Source organism: Sesamum indicum, linkage group LG12, assembly GCF_026168435.1.
Source record: "Sesamum indicum cultivar Baizhima isolate 11 linkage group LG12, ASM2616843v1, whole genome shotgun sequence".
Lineage (NCBI taxonomy): Eukaryota > Viridiplantae > Streptophyta > Magnoliopsida > Lamiales > Pedaliaceae > Sesamum > Sesamum indicum.
Genome location: NC_142668.1, coordinates 7,913,695 through 7,932,788, shown reverse-complemented (window position 1 = coordinate 7,932,788; position 19,094 = coordinate 7,913,695). Strand labels below are relative to the sequence as shown.

The 19,094-nt window shown below is 35.8% G+C and overlaps 1 protein-coding gene across 1 annotated transcript; it reads left to right on the top strand.

Annotated features, from left to right (window-relative positions):
* Positions 1 to 1,227: 1,227 nt before the first annotated feature.
* Positions 1,228 to 18,861, top strand: LOC105178563 (RING/U-box superfamily protein). Its single transcript, XM_011102058.3, has 15 exons — positions 1,228 to 1,844; positions 3,713 to 3,785; positions 6,826 to 6,953; positions 7,999 to 8,114; positions 8,693 to 8,753; positions 10,694 to 10,760; positions 10,851 to 10,928; positions 13,076 to 13,233; positions 13,327 to 13,386; positions 13,512 to 13,605; positions 15,323 to 15,493; positions 16,686 to 17,014; positions 17,801 to 17,917; positions 18,000 to 18,154; positions 18,466 to 18,861. Exons 1-14 carry the CDS (start codon positions 1,707 to 1,709, stop codon positions 18,099 to 18,101), a joined length of 1,692 nt encoding a protein of 563 aa, XP_011100360.1. The 5' UTR covers positions 1,228 to 1,706; the 3' UTR covers positions 18,102 to 18,154; positions 18,466 to 18,861.
* The last annotated feature ends 233 nt before the right edge of the window (positions 18,862 to 19,094 follow it).

Genomic DNA, 19,094 nt, shown 5'->3' with positions numbered 1-19,094 from the left:
TTTTTTTTTTCGTAGAAGGGTTATTTGCTTATTTAAAATATCACAAGAAGGTAAATTGCATTAAACCCAATTATTCACTAAACAAGATTTTGAAAAATAGATGCTTCAACTTTGAATATCTATTTAACATGAGAGAAAAAAGGGCAAAAAATATCAAATATTTTAGAACTACAACTTTCATCTTTACACTGACAACCTACTTATATACTCATTTTCAATCTAATCCATATAATTTAAAAAGTTGATGAAAATTTAACCATTATACAAAAATAAAATCAAATAAATCTAAACTAACAATTACCCAATATTTTATATATAATATTTTGCATGACAAAAGAATAATTTTTATAGCAAGAAAAAACTTGTATAAAATTGTGCACCTACATGATGTTGGTTTTCATGAACACATACTCAAAATGATAACTTATGTATAATTCTTGACCTTTCTATCAATTTTCTCTCCTTCAGAAACAAATAGGGATGCTGATTAGATTTGATCATATTCCCATAAATTATTTTTCCTAAAAATAGAATATCTGATTTTGCATTTTACAACCTTTTTTATTAGTATTCCACTTAATACAATTTACTTACTGTAATATTGTAAATGGACAAATTACCATTTTATAATAAAAAAATAGCAATTAAAATGAGGTAAATTGATTCATTTTAGAAAATATAGGGAATGAATTACTGCATTTTAAAAAATTCAGAGATAAATTACTATTTTTTTTATATAAAAATAATTTGTCCATTTACGATATCACAAAAATTACTTGTATTTTCCCAGTTAGTTTTTCATCCATCATCAAACTTTATAATCTTGGGATATGTAAGATCAAGTAATCAACATTTCTTTACATTTTAGACATAATAATAAATGAACATTCTCATTAAATATAAATTGGTAATTATTTCTTTTCTCAAATTTTAAAAGATTACATATTTTTAGTTGGTAAAAATGGAGTTCTAAGACAAATACGTAAAAAGATGACCATGGAAGAACAATGAACTTATATGAACATCTTCATTTTGACTGCATGATGATAAGGTCACAGACACCAGCTTTTGTTATCCATCACGGGTCCATCTAAGCCTTCTATTACCTTGACTATAGTCGAAGATTAATTTTCCCCATCTTTTTATTGGACTGTGTTACTCATCATCTCTCCCAGTCCGTAACGTTATAATTTCCTCCACACCAAGTAGTCTCATTTATTTCTCCTCTTGACTTCTGCTTTACCCAACAAAGGAAAGAAATACCTCCAACGAATAGCCCGTGTAGGAGCTTGCGAATTTCAGAAAAGAATTCAGAGAAAGGGCTTGTGCGTAGCCGTCTGTTGAATAAAGAAATAATTAAATATGTAGTTTCTGGTGCAAGAATTGACCAGCGAAGCCGCAATTGTTTGGAACCCAGAAAGAAACAATTTTTTCCTTCTTTTGTTGGGTACCAAATTACGGATTTTTGGGTTGTTAAGCTCTCGCTTTTATGGTGTATATTGATCGGTGCATTTCGTCGTTTCTGGTTGAGTTTGTTAGCTGAAATTGTTTGCCTACACTTTAAGCAAAAAACCCGCCAGTCATTTGTCTAGAAAGGATACGATTTCTAAGCTTTACTTTCCTTTGCGTAGTATGATTGGCTTCATCTTTTTGAGCGGAAATCTCGAGGATCACTTGAAGAAGGGGAATTTGAGTTGAGCTTGAAAATGGGTCCGATGAAAAGTTTAGATTTTTCGAGCATTTTGTTTCGGTTTCTAACTGGGTTGTGGTTCATTTTCGCGGTGATATGGCCTGTTAATGGTTTAAGACCCTTGAGGCAGAGACCTCGGTCTTGGGGTGATGAGGTTAGTGTTTTTTCTTTATAGTTACTTCTTGACTGAATTACATCTGAGTTGTCTGAATTCTGTATTTCCAATGGTTATGGTGTATTTCTGTCTGTGATTAGTTTGATTGTGGGCTAGCCATAGAGATGTGATTTTATTTATGTTTTGGAGCCTTGATTAAGGAAATGTAGTCTTTGAGTGTTGTTAATGCTTTACTTGCTTAATGTATTGTGGAATTACATCCTTTCTGTTTATCTTAGAAGTGTAAAAAGGTCAATATATTTGCATGACACTGATTGTGCTGTTATTACTGGTTCGCTGAAAGTTAAGTGTTGCAATTTTGGTTCATATTTCATGATTCTGAAACATTTTTGTAGTTCTGTAAATTTTTAAAGATTTGAAAAACTGTCGCTATCGTAATGACTAATGATTGATGAATGACTTTTGTCGTTTCACTGTCGAATTGATGTTTGGCGTTATTGATACTATGTAATCTAGTTACAATTGTGTTGTCCTTTAGCGGCGGCTGATAATTGGTTTATCAGGATCTGTACGTGGTCATTATGCAGGATGTCGTAATCTGATATTACTACGTCATTTCAAGATTGCTCGCCTTTTTGGTTACTGTTGAACTTTAGGTGTATTTATTAAGATATGGAAACTAATTTAGGTTATATAAGGTTCGGAGGGTAGTCATAGAGAAAGTGAAATATTAGTGTGATATTTGATGTTTTGTCGGCAGGCATGCATTAAATGATAACAATGAAGCATGATGGAGGATTGATATGAAGAACTACACGTCATCACAGTGTGTTTCTGGAAGCTCCGTGACCCGCAAAACTTGATATTTGCTATTTTAATCACCAAAAGGGCTTTATAAATACTATATGACCACCTTGTTAATTTCAAGATAGGTACGCATTTCAATAAAATAGATTCATTTATATTCACTTGTTCAAATGACCCTAAATAGAATTAGCCGCAATAGTTTGAATTTTGAATCAGAAAATTTCTGTAGCAAAAATTTGATAAATGAATTTTGTAACAAACATATAATTGTGCCTGCAGGTTATATAAAATCAAATGAAGCCAGTATGTTCAATGAGCTAGTGAGAAGTAACAGATAATATATATGTATTTCAATTTAGAGGACAGACACACACTTGAGAATATCTAACTGTACGGGGACTTGGTAGAAGCATCGCTCTCTAGGTACCAACACACTTGAGAATATTTAACTGTTCTTAATGTGGAACAGGAGACAAATTACCGTCCAGGGTTTCTTCTTCAATATCTCTAGGTCCCAGAGGCATTTGGTTGGGATTGCCTTGTATCCCTAAAACTCCACAGGCCACTAAAAGTATCTATGATACTGATTTATGTCACTTGCCTCAATCTAATATGAATTTAAGAATAAGTGAAGGTATAGATATTTTGGCTTTAACTAAAAAAAGAGCACAGATCTGTTCGGCTTCCATCTGGAATCATTGGACACATATATAAGATAATACCCAAAATATAACATACATGCTATCCCCAATATGTTAACCCTTGTACTTCACTCTGGCAAAATGTCTTCTGTTTCATAGTGAAGTCGGCTTTAATGACTCAAATTATCTCACTCTTCTCTTTGTGTGTGTATATTTCTCTTTGTGTGTTTTTCTGCTGTCTCTTCCTTCAAGGTTTTTCAGATGCATGTTCTCAGCCATAGAATAATTTCTTTGGTAGTGGATAAGAAGAAAAGCACCTCTCATGTAATCGCTATAAACCATTATCAAAATTAAGTAATGGATGCCCATTCATGAATGAGATCCCTCTCTCTTTTTCCTTCCTCTTGCTGAATTTTCCTTTGGTTACTTCTAATCTTTTGACCTTTTTCATTCTTGCAGTGGCTTCCTTTAGGGAAGGAAGAGCATGAATTGGGTCCATTTTCTTCTTGGAATATAACAGGGACATATAGAGGTTTGCGAGTTGTCTATATGTGCAACTATTTAACTGCTGTTCATCTGCATGAATAATTTATGTTGAATATATACACATTTGTTTTTTGGATTATGGCATTCGTTAATGCAATATCATTGATGTGCTGATACTGCAACAAGTTAAAATATCATGATTGTTTGTAGATTGTGCCACTACTATTGAATGATTTCGTTTCCAAAACCTGCCATGCAGAAAAGGACTTTTTCCCCCTTTCTTGATGGATCTTTTGATTATTGTCTTGCCAGCTAAGTATGACTATGGAAATCTGCAATGTCAAAATTGTTGGAAATACCTTTTGCATTCCAATTGTCTTGTGTTTTAACATGTTTGCTTAAAATGATTGTAAGGTGTAGAGTTCTACTTTTGAAATATTACAATGTATGCTGGTACATAATGTGGGATGGCGCAGATATAGCATTAGGATATTCGCCACAAGACAGAATCTCTCAAGAGTAGAGCAGGAAGGTTTTGTAGATTGGTGAACCATACATATGATGTCCTGCCCATGAGTTGTGGGATTCTGTTCTGTTGAACTTTTTTGAGCTTGTAAAGATGATGGCTATATGAGTTTAATCAGCTTGTAATTTTTGTATGAGAGGATAGATCATAACTGCTCTAAATGATATGGGGCCCAACTACCAATGTGAATAAAAATAGGTCTCTTATGAATTATGATAATTAATAGGTTTAGGCCTATACCTATTCAAATATGTAGGCTCAGTAATTTGCAGAAAGGATGAAAATTTCGATCTGTCGATTAATATTGTCTCATACTGTTAAAGCTGGAAGGATTATGTCAAAGGTGGATCAAATGATGAAGATAGGTCCTTTGTTGATTGGCAGACCGTGGACGGACTCTATTGTGTATCACTGAACTCATTTTATGAATGGGTTAGGGAGAAGGTTGGGGACCAGGCAATTTTTGAAGGGTATTTTCTAAGTTGGCCATTTTACATCCATTTTGAGCGTCATCAGCTTAATGGATGTCTATGAATCTCTACAGACATAATATCACCCGATGAGAGATCAATTTCAGCTGTTCTGTTATCACCAAGGTCAATAGAGCTGTTAATCTTGCTAACGTAGATCAGTGGATGAGGCTCAATCGTTGTGGCCGCCATCACTGTTGTATCACAGAACTCAGTGTTTATGGAGAGATTAGGCAGATAGCTGCACTTTGGGCTTTTTGTCTTTCTATGATTTGCATGGTTGGAGTTGTTTGCATCACTAAGGTTATTGTCATCATTAACCATGGATGAATTCGCTGGGGTGGGAGGAAGGGCCCTGGCCTCTCAGCACTTGGCACATCAGATAAGTATTATGTACAATAGCATATAAACATTAAGTAGATCTATATGTTTATATATGCAGTTGTTTGGATCAAAACCCAAAAGGAAATTACCAAGTCAAACTCATGTATCCACTATTATTAAAACTAACATTAACAAGGAGAAAAAATCATGATTAATAACCGAAGAAGACCCCAGTTCTGCTACTTCACTTCACATCTATTTCTCGGTTACTGGTCTCATTTCAACTGATTAGTTAAACCACGATATGTAATTATAGTAACAAGAATTGCTGGTGACATACTCTTTCTTCTGATTATATAAATGGCTCATGGTGCCTTTGCAATTAAATCAGCTTCTTATTTTATTTGTATAAGACTAGAGCCTCCGGACCACTAAGGTAATCCAAGGGGGAGTCCTATTTCAGTCCACCACCGTGCTCCAGTTTACCCCTATGACTCACCGGCTCCATGTAGCTTTATCCGAATCTTAGCTTTCAGTTTGGAGCAAGAATGGTCGAGGAGATATCACCCTGATAGGGGACCCTGTATCCTGTATATCTGAGGTTCTAGTTTGCTTGAATCTAGTTCATGGGTACCCAGGAATATAGGATGTGGTGGAAGACACTCCCTTATGGAGTTTACTGATTGAATGGACCTTGATAAATACATACTGTTTAGATTGTCCTGCACAAGCTTTATGGTGGAGTTACCAATATACCTAAGAATCTTATGAAATATACTACCGGATAAGAAAACAGTTTCAGCTTTTCCTGTAGTACATCTAGGTGGTCATGGTTATTAATTACTGGGGTTTGTTGTTGGAGATGATAGGAGAAGTACATGGTGTTGGGGAGGTTGTTCACGTGGGATGCATTGATTGGCAATGGGCAAGAACTTTGGAATCATTATTTCCAGAGACAGTGAGTTATCTCCAGGCGGACCTGCCCGGGGGGTGTTGGTGTTGGTGGTTTAGTTTGGCTTGAGTATGAGAGTGCAGATGATACGGGTTTACACTAAAACTATGAAGTACCTGTGAATGTGTAACTGCTTGTTCTAGGGGTTACAAGGAGATGTTATGATTATAAATAAAAGAAAAGAAAAACATTTTCTTGCCAATCAGCGGTTATGTTGTTTGAGTTTTCCTGGTCCATAAATGTTTCTTTTATGCTCAATTTAGATGGCTTGCATAACTAATTCTTGTGCTCTCCCTTGCTTGAAGGGATATTTAGTGGTTTGTGGAATTGCACAACTAGTATTGTGACTAAAAGTAGGCTTCATCTTTAATATTTTTGGTGTAAAATTCTTGCAAAAGCATAAAGTGCATTGTGTTAGAGCTGATTGTACAATCTTGTAAATAATATAAAATTAGCTCACTTTAGTCTTAAGTGGAATTCCATGAGTAGCAATATTTATAAGTAGGCTGTGCATTCAGGAGGTTGTAAGTAGGATCCACTAATTTTATGAAAGTCAAATGCGATTGTGTGAGTGTATGTTTGATTCTCATCACTGTTGATCTAGACATTCCCTGACATAGAGTTACTTAAGTTACTGGTGATGATATTGAGCACTACAAACTTCATTTTGTTATAATTTGCTGCTTTGATATCCTGCTGATACTGTTACATGGGAATGTTCTCAGCTAACTATGTCATTTTTTGTTGTTTCCAGGCATTATTTCATTCATTTGATGTTGTTGATTAAATTAATTTGTAAATTTGTATGACGCAGGGAATTGGAAGTTTCTGGAGTTGGCAAATAGCTCTTCCAAGTTTCCTGATTTTAGGAATTCCAATGGAAATTCCATACTAGAGTTGATCAGCACACCAACAAAAATAACTGGTGTACACTATGTTCAGGTAGTGTGCTCATTCTTTAACTTGATGTATGGAGAGCTGTCATGAAATTGAGTTATCTTCTTGTTTCTAGATGCCTGTTTGCTAATTGATTCCACTTAATGACTCTGGTAATTTTGATAACGTGACCACTCATTGAATAAGTAATCTTCAAAATTGTTGGATTAGAAGACATTGTTCGTGGACCATGGAAAAAGGAGAGAAATTACACCAGAAAATCCTAAGCGTCCCATCTTTTATCAAATAGATAGATACTAATCAATTGTGAAATATGGATATGTCACAATGAAATGCTGCAAAAATACTTACATGCATATATGTGTATATATGAACTGTTTGCCAGTCATTAATGCTTTGGGAAAGTTCTGATGAAGAGTTTCCTCGGTTGTTGTCTGCATTGGTTTGCTGATTGAGACTCCGCCTTAGTCTGTGTAATGGCATCTTTGCTAAGTATAGTAGAGTTACATTTTTCGCAATCAGTATCCATTTAGATCATAGACATGCAAATACATGATTGCACATTCTTATGCATGCTTCGCACGTCCCGCGCATGTTGATACTTGATAAGCACTGCTCTTAAGTTTTATTATGAATGCTTGCTCCATATGAATAGGCAGTAATAGGGACTGCCGGAAGCTACCATAATTTTCATCATTTTGCCTCAGCAAATGTTTCAGAAAGGCTGCCTCTGCATCTATTTTCCAAGTAGATACTAATTTAACTGTTTTTCATCTCCACGCCCTACTGTATAACGCCATGCAGTTCTTAGTTTCTCAGAATCATGAGAACAAACTTTGAAGCTGAGTTATGTTCATATCGTGGCAATGGGTGATTCAATGCTATACTTTATGTTTCATTATTTCTGTTTGCACAAGCATTGCATGGTGGTGTTCAAGATTGGTCAGATTATAATAGAATGTCAACTTGGCTAATAATTTTGGCATCATGAGCTCATGTAATTTCTTTGCTTTTTGAAATGCTGTTTTTTCCCATCACATTTTCCTTCTTTCTTGTTGTAATTGTCAACCTTCATGATGCAATAAAATAGGGGATTATAATTTTCCATGATGTGTTCGACAATGAGCATGATGTTCGTGGTGCTCAAATCAGGGTAGAGGGTGTGTATATATGGCCTTTCAGACAACTAAGGATGGTAGCTAACAGGTAGTTTCCTCTCTATTGCTATCACTCTCTTTATGTAAGCTATGTAATTTTACTTTCTACTTACTATTGTCTGCAGGTCTCATCTTATATGTTGGAAACTGCAAATTATGATTTATAATTGCTTGGTGGTCTCTGCAAAATTGTGCATTTGGGAGATAAATATCTCTATGAACTTATATTTCAATATTTACAGTTCTTCGTTCCTACAAACTCATCCAAATGCTTATATTTTATGTTACATGTATAGTGGCATTTTCTTTCTTATGTTGTGAACTTCAATTATTCCCTATTAAGGTTACAAATTTTGTGGAAAGATCTAGAATGGGCTGGAGATAATTTTAGTTTTGACTTGTATGGCAAAAGTTTATACAAGTATCAGAATCTACTTCTTTTTTTCAGCCCTTTAGATTTACTGAATTAGTTTAAGAAAGAGAAGATGGTCAGATACTTCCTTGAAGTTTCACCAATGAAATCAATCCTAAATTGGATGTTTATCTATTTTGTTTGGGTTAGTGGAAATTCTTGTTCTCAACTCAGATCCACCTCTATGCTAATGCTATCTTTGGATATTTCTGCAGTGGAAAAGAGGGTGAGTTTGGGCAGGAAGATGATTACTTGTTATCTAATCCATATCACTTGGTAATCACCATTGCTTCCTCTGGCAAAATATTTTAACCCTTCCACTGGTTAACATAATGATCTATTATTCCTCGTATGCTTCTTTAATTTAACAGTACATGACTGCTATTGTTTCTCCTCTTTGATTATGTCTCTCTCTTTTCCCTTCTTTGGAAGGTATAGAGTGGTGGTAGTAGTGATGGATGATATTAAGATGATTCAATATAATATGGAACAATATTTTCTTGAAGTGTTGGATTAGCCAGAATCTCTATTAGTTAGCAACTTATAGCTAATAGTGTTTTCTGCTTCATGCTTGGTATTAGGTTCTTGAGGCTGTGCATAGAAATTCCCCTTTAATTTTACTTCATTTTATCTCTCTTTAAACATCACCTACTTAGCACTGGTTTTGCATTGCTACCAGAATCTGCCATTACAGTTGTGCAGTTATGTATAAATCCTGATACAAGACTGCAGTAATTTGTAGAATGTTGGATCATTGAGGCAATGCCACCTTTTGGGATGACAAACCTTCCCAGTTTTACTGCCTTTGCTGGGTTATATTGCTCATGATGATAGAAATTTCATGCCAACTGTATATTTAACTATGGCAGTCCTATGGGTTTCCTCCCTAGGTTTTTGGACTGCACAGTAAACAGTATTATCATACTGGATTCATAAGAGAAAAGGCATGCGAAGTGTGGTTTACTGAAGGCCACATCAAAAGAATGTTTAGTTTGAAATGTTTTAACTTGAGCAGTAGAGAGCAAAATCATGCTTTTACTTAAGACAATTGGACTCAGATCCTTAGATGGTATCTCCGGGACCGGGATAATGGAAACTGCTGCAATCTGATTACTAAGGCTAACTATTAAGTGACATCTCAACATGTCAGCCCATTAAAAGAAATTCTTTTGGAAAGTAAAATATAAATTCAAACATTTTCTATTACACCTTAAATGTAGAATTCTTCAAAATGAAAAGAATGATACATCACATATTTGAAATTCCTATTTTGATATAAGCACAAATAGCCGATATGTTTAACTATTAATAACACGTGCATTGACTTTCCTGAAACCTAATACTAAAATTAAACAACCAAGGGAAGTGTCCATCATCGGTTTGTACCTCTTGTGTTTAATATGTGTAAGTAACCAAATACAAAGCTGAAAATCTGATGACATCAAACTCAAAGCAATGACTGGTTTTGTCAAGTATACATATTTCTGGATGTATTTACGTTGTTGCCTAGGGGAACCCGTATCCCAAATACTTGTCCTATCTCCTATGCCAAGTCTTGGATGGACACCACATGCCCACTCTCGCGGAACAAGATTGTTTAAGGCTCTTTCAAATCCGGTAATGCCCATGATAGTCCCAGGTTTTCTAAATTTAAGACGAATGCCACAAATACATTCACTAAAATCTGTTATTATGAACATGTGCCTCTGCCCAAACTCACCATACTCAGTACTGGAGATGAATGTGAATGTTGAATAGAAAATCCAAAGTGTTAATGTATGGGGATGCCTGTGCAAGTGTAGAACTAACCTCTCTGGCTATGAATTTATTCTGGTATTGAGCATAAATTTGCACGTGCAGATTACATACTTGCTGCTGTTAGGTTCTCTCGAAACACTTCAATTGTTAGGCATGGATTATCTAGTTGATGCAAATATTGAGGATCAAAAAGTGAGATGAATCTTTTCTCATACTGAATTGCCCATTAATAAACAAGGATTGTCTTTAACGAGTATGATTCTGTTTCTTAGAGGTACTCATCTGATTTGGTTTTTGATGTATATTCCCTAATGTTATGGCTTAGGCCACGATTGCTTTCTGTAAAACTGGAGTTTTAAGGTGGTTCCATGTTGTACACGGGTGCTGGTTGCAAAAGTTTATCTGAAGATTTTTCAATTCGATGCTAACTTGTTTGACATTGTTCCTTTCTTTTACAGCTTGGAGTTTTCTCATCCCAGGTGTTTCTGGAGTCTCCCCGAGAAAAAATCTGGAAGCGGAAACATTGTACTTTTTGTTAAAAGTTATTCTATTTCATTATCAGTTCAAGTTCATAGTACTCCGTTTCTAAAGTTGCTGGGTTTTATTCTATTGCAGCTCCCATTTATGAAATGGAGAAACATTGCAATATTGAAATTGCTGCTCAAATTTCTCGCGCTTCCTCCGGAAAAAATGGTACTAAATCTTACAGTGTGTGAAGTACTTTCTCTAGCACGTTGTTGTCATGTCTTTATGATCATGTCTTTTCTGTCTATCTTCATGTATACTATTAACTTGGTGAAGATATCGATGGTTATATTTGTGAGTGGTAGCATGTTTGTATGCTTAACACTTGATTATTTACTGCCTATTAAAAGCATTGGGGCCCTTAAAGAAATAGAATCATCTTGCACTATGAGCTATATGCTAAACTTGAAGGGAGTTCAGGAATGAGTTTTGGTTGCCTTGCAAGTAACAAAACAAAGTTAAATTAGGGTAGAATGTTCCAGATTTGAGCCAGGCTGAATATCTAGGCTCGACCTGTTGTTTTAATCTTTTAACTATATGAAAGTTCTCTTTATCCATAGCTTACCAGCTGCTGATGAGCTTGCCCTGGGTTGATCTATCCGATTCTTATATTACATAATAAGAAATAACAAAGTACTGCATTAGATTTGACATATCTTATGGGCAATATTTTCTAGGGATTGAGCCCAACATGATGGGTTTTATAATCAAGACCAAATGCATGACACATTTCTTGTCGTTTCTCTTCATCTGCACCCTGGTAAATAAGCTTTCCATGATTCATTGAGATGGCAGTTGCTGTGTAATTTATATTCAGTTTGCATCTAGAGATGCATATAAGTGACTAAATCATTTAATGTAACACTTAATGGGGAACATACTAGTGAGGTTGCACAAGAAATTGATTGATTGTATAGATGAAAATTCTATGCTGTCAGAGAGAAAGCTCCTTGATATGTTTCATTGAAGCATAGGATTATATTTTGACTATTATGCACTAAAAAACAGTGCTGAATATGCATGAACTCTCACGCCCCGCTTACTTTGTCAGATGGAATGAGTGGTAGGATAACTCGGGACTAAATGTGGGATAGAAAAACTCGGGATTGTATGTTGTTTAGTTTGTTTGTCAAAATGCTATGATAAATATTGTTATGTGTTTACAATGTGGATAAAATTAATCAAAGCCACGAATATCGATAACTCCCTTGGAGTTTTTGAATTATAATATATTTTACATCCCAGTTTTATGTATAATATACGTACATTTTTATACATATTATTATTTAGTGTATATAAATAATATATAGTTTATATATAGCTGGGGGGAAGAACACGTGCTCACAGGGGTGGGAGTGGCGGTGGGGGAAGAAAACGGGGGGTGGGGGTGGGGGGGGGGGCTGAGGGGAAAGATTATATTAGAGGTTTTCTTTTTGCAGTTGGGCCATCTGGATGAGTTGTGGGATAATTCATCCCACCTCAAGCACTTAAATAGTGATTTATCACGGGCCTGGAGTCACGGGTATGTATCAGGTAAAGTGAACAATGGCCATTGTGAGATTGGGCTGGATAACAATGTAAATGAGGCCTCAATTGTTTGATCTGTGTGCGAGCCATTGTAAGAAAGACACAGATAAAATAGTAATGCGTTCTGACCTAAAAGTTGCAGAAGCTGTACCTGATTACATAGTTGAGTTTTCAATTACCATTAGTGCATTCGAAGATTTGGTTTCATGCTGACTACTTTGCTTCCTGTGGTGCATTGTAATATAACATGCAAAAACCATGACATCTGCATTCCAGGATTATGATGTTTCAAATAGTGAGGGGAAAGATACTGTTGGAGGGTTTCCTTTTGTAATTTGGCCATCCAAATGGGTTGTGGCATAATTCATCCTACCTCAAGCACTTGAATAGCCCATGAATCATGGGCATGTAAAGTAAACAATGGACATTCTGAGCCCAATCCTACAATGTAAATGATGCCTCAATTATTTGCTCTGTGTGTGTGTGCCATTGTCAGAAAGACACAGATAAAATAGTAATGCGTTGTCCTAAAAGTTGCAGAAGCTGTACCTGATTACATAGTTGATATTTCAGTTACCATGAGTGCATTCCAAGATTTGGTTTCATGCTGACTACTTTGCTTCCTGTGGTGCATTGTACTATAACATGCAAAAACCATGACATCTGCATTATGATGTTTGAAATACTCGTGGCTTCACTTTTGTAGAAATGTCATCTATTGTTTTCTCTTAATTTCTGCCGGACACAATTTTATCATTTTGACTTATATCGCTCGTAATTTTCTGTAGATGGAGATCAAGATAAGTATTATCTAGAAGGACTGATGGAAAGCCCTTCAGTGGATGATGATGTAGATTGCTTCTCACCCATGTTTTTAAATGCGACTTCAGTCAACACTGAGGTCTACTACAATAAAGCAGTTAACTACACTTTGATGGTCACCTTTGTATCCTTTACCAGTATATTTTTCTAATACTAGACATAAGTAAAATGAGATTTGTATTCTTTTGGTGGATTCCCTAACTTTTTCGTGCACTAGATCTCTTTCCTCCAAGTTCTATTGTTAATCCGGCAAATGGAACACAGTAATACGCAGTCGGTAAGATTTCCTTTCTTGTACTTGATACTTCATGACAAGAGCTGTTATTGCAAATTGTATTGTTAAGGCTTTTGCTGCTTTGTATTTCATAAAGCTATATGAAGCACTACTTTCTTAAATTCCAGGGGGCTGCCAAAGTTTCACTTCTGATGATTGGGCATCAGGCTATAATGGATGCTTACTTTTGTCTCTTACATCTTACCGCTGGAATTCTAGTTGGTATGTTCCCATATGAATCAGTTTATATGTGCGTAATGGTTCCCACTTTCTATAGGTGATCTTGTTCCTAATCTTTTTTTTGGCGGATTCTAGCCTATTCTTTTAGAAATTGTTTCTTCACCAATCTTGATTCTTATACCGAGCTTTGACTTTTTGAGTATACCTTTGGACATGTAAGCAACTTTCATTAGCATCCGATGTAATAATTTCTCTCTATCCGCACAAAGAATGGTTGAATCATTGATAGAAGAAGTACTATTATAATCTAGGAGAGGATCTAACAAAAAGTTTAGTCAGTTGGAGGCAACTGAATAATGTGGTGGGCCAGCTCTTGTTACACTCATGGTGCTGACATCATGTGCTGGAATATATAGTATTTAGACATCTAAAGACAAAATGACAAGGTAAAAGTAATTATGAAATAAAACTCCCTGGTACTTAAAATTACTAGTGTCGGCATCGCTTGAGGAGACGGTAGCTTTTCCACTGGGATTTTATTTCCCATGCATTGCAGAATGAATAAGACCATGGTCTGAATCATTTAGAATCTTTTTGGGTCAAAACATGCTGGTACCTATGCATTTCAGACTGTTGTTAGGATGCATATATATTGCTATACATGCCTCAGTTGAGAAAGCTATATAGTTGATTTATTTATTTGCAACCTGAGAAACTAGAACTCAGGATATTGATCTTTGCTTGTTCGTGCTGCAACTTTACAGGTCCAACTATAGTCCCTACAAACATGTGTTGTAACTTTGTGGTTGAATTTAAATATATATTTTTATGAAGTCACAAAAGTATGTCATGATTTTTCCTGGTCCATCGAGCGATTAAGCATATCATAGTGGTGGCATATCCCATAAATTTGTGGACATAATTTAATGCCGCGATGGCTAATGTTGTGCAGAGACAATCCTTTTTTGGATATGAAATGTCAAAGGATGTCTTGTATCATGAGAGTTGAACATGTTTTCCATAGTCCCCTACTGCAGACGTGCTTCTGGCACTGTACAATGTAGTATCCAGATGGTGATTATAATATGTGGGGGTATATTATGAAGGGTTGGACATCTTAAACTTATGTTGTCAGGGCACTCTAGAAAACTATCTAAGGTGATGTCGAAGTTCCAAGAGTAAGAGGCATCCTTCTTTAAGTAGTAGGGGAAAATGCAGAAAAAGAAAATTGGGTAAGTAGTTCTACTGACATTAGATTCTCCTACTGGAGCTGGTTATGTGATAGGGTCTGTAATTTGTTTAATTATCTCCACCTGCAGACAATAGTTTGTTGACTTATGATATTCCCCTGAGAAAGTGAGAAACAGTAGATGGTAGTGGAGATCATCTTTTCTTGTTTAGAGACTTCAAGCCAAACAAAGACTGGTATTTACATAATATTTAATGTGCCAAGAACAGCTATTGTATTTGTCCATCACTGTTTGGCTGCTTGTATTGCAGCTTAGTTGGAATGTTAAGCTGTTCAATACATGAGGGTTTCTCGATAAGCAGCTTAAGGCCTTAATAAAAATTTGTGCTTCTTTGCTTCTACTTATGCTAACTCAGTTGTTGGGTGTTGTTTCTCGGAATAACAATACTTAAAGACAATCTACAATCTGCCTATTTCTCTTTGAGATTACCTTGTTTGCTCTTCATTATAAAAATATTTCCTATTGTTAGAACTTGTATGAAGTTTAAGCTGGTGCTTGGCTGGTTGCAGAATCCCTTTTTAATGCCTTTGCAACTGCTGCATTTTTCAAGTTTGTGGTCTTCTCGATATTTGAAATGCGGTACCTTCTTGCAATATGGAAGGCAAATAGGCCTTCTATGAATAATGGAGAGAATTGGGAAGCTATGAGGCGCGAGCTTTCAGCTCTTTACAGTCGTTTCTGTAAGTCTCTTTTACCTGTTATGTAATATATGTAATATTGTTCCCAAATGTTTAGTGGGCCTATCTGGTTTGGGAAATTGGTTCTTTCTGAGTGGTCAACCCAAGTGCCTGTTTGAGGCTCACAACAAAAGGCGTTGCTTGGTCATGTATGTGTTGTGGACCACTTGATTATTATCTATAGAAACATTTAGATTAATTATGATGAGTATTTTCAGAAGTATTACGTGAGAGTGGTTGCGATATGCCAAAATTTGAATTTCCCTGTCTTGAATTAAGTAACTAGAGTTTCACAATGTTGATTCACACATCCATTGTGGGTTTTGACTTCGGACGACATTTCTGCTTGCTAAGCTTGTAAATTTATGTTCTCTTTTCTGAGAGTTTCCAAAATTTGAGACATGTGCAAGCTTGATTATGCTGGATGCTTGTACTGAAGCACTGAAGCAGCCATTGCAGAAGAAACTATAGAAAAAAACTCTTAAGAAATTAGTGTATGTGGAGAAACGTTGACATAAAAAAACCGGGAGATTCAGTCATGGGACAGATTGACAGAGAGAGATGGAAAAGTAAAGATGGAGAATTGCGTGATATAGGAATTAGTTTAAAACATTGTACCGAATTTTAAATAATATCAAACATTTTGAACATACTTGTTACTTATCGGTCGAACAAGGAGAGATGTGAAATAGGTATGCTAAATTGTGCATCTAGGAGTTAGTTTAAAACTTTATGCTGGCATTTGAACGATGGAACAAAAAGCATGAGGATATTTAACTGGCAAGAAATAGAAACCGAACCTATAGCAAATTGGATAACTATAAAACTAATACGGAACATTACCAATCTTCGTTTGAACTGAATTTTCAGTTGGCTTGTTTCAACATGTAAAGATAATTGTTAACACCGTAAATTCATCCATCCACAAATAGTACTCCGAGTTAGCGTGGGATGGGTAATAAAGAGTAGTGATTGATGTGGTCAGTTATGAAGTAGTTTTTGTTTTCGCTTGCTCCAATATTGGTGCATGAAATTACCTTTCTGTGTAACATCTTATCCTATCTCTAGATAATTGTTGTATTTGCTTCACTGTCTTTGGGTTGTAGACCTTCTATATTGGTTATTCATAAACACAGCTTTATTTTGTTTGCACCTTGTTAAATGTCTGATATTTTCTTGCATTGTTACTTTGCAGATGGGATCCTTTTAGGTGGCATTCTCGTCATGTATGAGTTTCATAAGTTCTTGCGCTATATTATCCTCCTCCTCTACTCTTTCTGGATTCCACAAATAGTCACTAACGTGGTTCGTGACTCGAGGAAACCGTTGCATCCTCATTATATTCTTGGGATGACAATCACTCGCATTGCTATTCCATTATATGCATTTGGTTGTCCGCATAATTTCATGCGAATAGAGCCTGACAGGGGTTGGTGCATTTGTTTGGCGCTTTTCACGGGGCTCCAAGCATGTATTCTTCTTCTGCAGCACTACTTTGGAGCTCGGTGGTTCATTCCTCGTCAGGTTTGTTTCTTTCATTCCAAATAGGGATGGTTTTGCTCTCATTTGCAAAATTTGGTTTTTATTTTGAGTACCATAAAACACAACTGCATGTGGACTTACGAAAGCTCTGCTAAACTAAGTTTTCTGTCCCTCTCAAAAAAAAAACAAAAACTAGTTTTCTGTCGCTCAATGCCGTGACTATGAATCAGAAAGGCTCGATGCTGTAAGTTGAAATATCATCTTAAATCCTAATAATAAGACCATTTTAAGTTTAGTTTGAATGTTCTGCTTCAAAGATATTTGAGGCGTACTCTTAATAGCCATGTGGGCAGAAAGAACACATGCATATTCTCCTCTACGCTTGTGCTGCATTGATGGCTAATATGGTAAATTTTACTGCGTTGTCATTAATCTCCCAAAAATCTGGTATCATTCATGTAAAGTGATGTCCCTTAAGAGCTGTTTACTTTGAGATCCTATCAAATGAACTTTTAGAGTAATAACCTAAACAATGAGACCGTGAACGCAATTTGCATTTGGGTATTAGCTGAATTTCTCATGGAATTCATTTATGTACATTGTCACTTGTAAGGAAGCACGGTTTTTAACTTTAGATATCTGCTTTAAGTGTTCTAGAGTGGGAGAAAGAGTTATATCATATTTCTTTTCTCAGAAACCAATGGTTTATATTGGCTCTAGTTGCTGTTCCTGTGTGTCTACTTACTGAAGATAAATAAATTTTACTACATCAAGCATGTTATGCTAGTTGTAACAGCCGATTTAAGTATTTTAGCATGATATATGCAGATTTTACCAGAGAAATATAGCTACTACCGGAGATTCCATCAGGGTTCAAATCATGCCATAGATTGTGTTATTTGCATGACTACCATTGAGCTCGGTCAACGTTCAAATGATTGCATGGTATTGCCTTAGTCTTCCTTTTATTACCATGAGATTTGTTATCTTCTTCAACTATCATTTTGACTCCATTATCTGTCTATAGGTGACGCCATGCGATCATTTCTTTCACTCTGGATGTCTGCAAAGATGGATGGACATAAAAATGGAGTGCCCGACATGCCGCCGTCCGCTCCCACCTTCCTAGAGGCTGTATATTTTGTTCTTAAACTAAGTTGAGACTGCTTAATAGTTAACTCGGTAAGATTCCCCAAATTTACAACCTTAACTCCCGACTCCTTTTTGTTTCCGAGTTTTGAAAACAGTGTTCTCCACATTCACTTGATTGTGCATGTTTTCAAGAAGTACCTTGTCTGGGAATGGTTGTTTTCTTTCAAATTTGACCGGGACCTAATTCATCCCAATGCCAAGGGTTCAAACCCAAACCTCCTGTCTCACTGAAAATAACTCAACAACATTTATCTCCGTGTCTCTCTTCTCTATACAAAGATCAATTTAGAGAAACCTCATCAAATTTATACAGCAGTCACCATTCCATATTTCTGTTCCAGGTTGGAGAAAATGGAGAAAAGGCATGGCTAATGTTGATCGCAGAAGAGGATCACGGTCTAAGACGAGCAGCCCCACACGGTTTGCATGTATACAGTAATGTAACGGAAAGGCAACAAAAGATTTACAGTTAAACTTTCTTCTCCAGACGTCTCGTTTTTCCTTTTAAGGTATAGGTTTAAATGACAGATGCAGCGCATCTTTGTCCCAGGACGCTAAGAGCAGCTTATGTTTGGCTGCCACTGAAGCAAGGTACATATTTGGTCACAAACTCCTCTTCTGTGTGTATATACCGTCTTCAAATAAGTGGATCTATGTTATGTATAATTGCTTTTCCTATTGTAGAATTTTGCCTATATATGTCTCTCTCTATATATATATATTTGCTTTACTCTCTATTTTAACCTCCATGTTGTTTTCCGATATGGGATTCTAGTGATGAAAATATTAGGGAAAAGAGAATTTCTATCTTCAAATATGTGTATGTTTTTCTTGCATGTTCTTTACTCAATGCATAGTCCAGACATACCCTTAGATGTCAAGAACAATATAATATGGGTAAATTACAATGACCGTCTATAACATTTTGCATAATTATGAATGTTTTTCGTTGTTTAAAAATGTTAATATT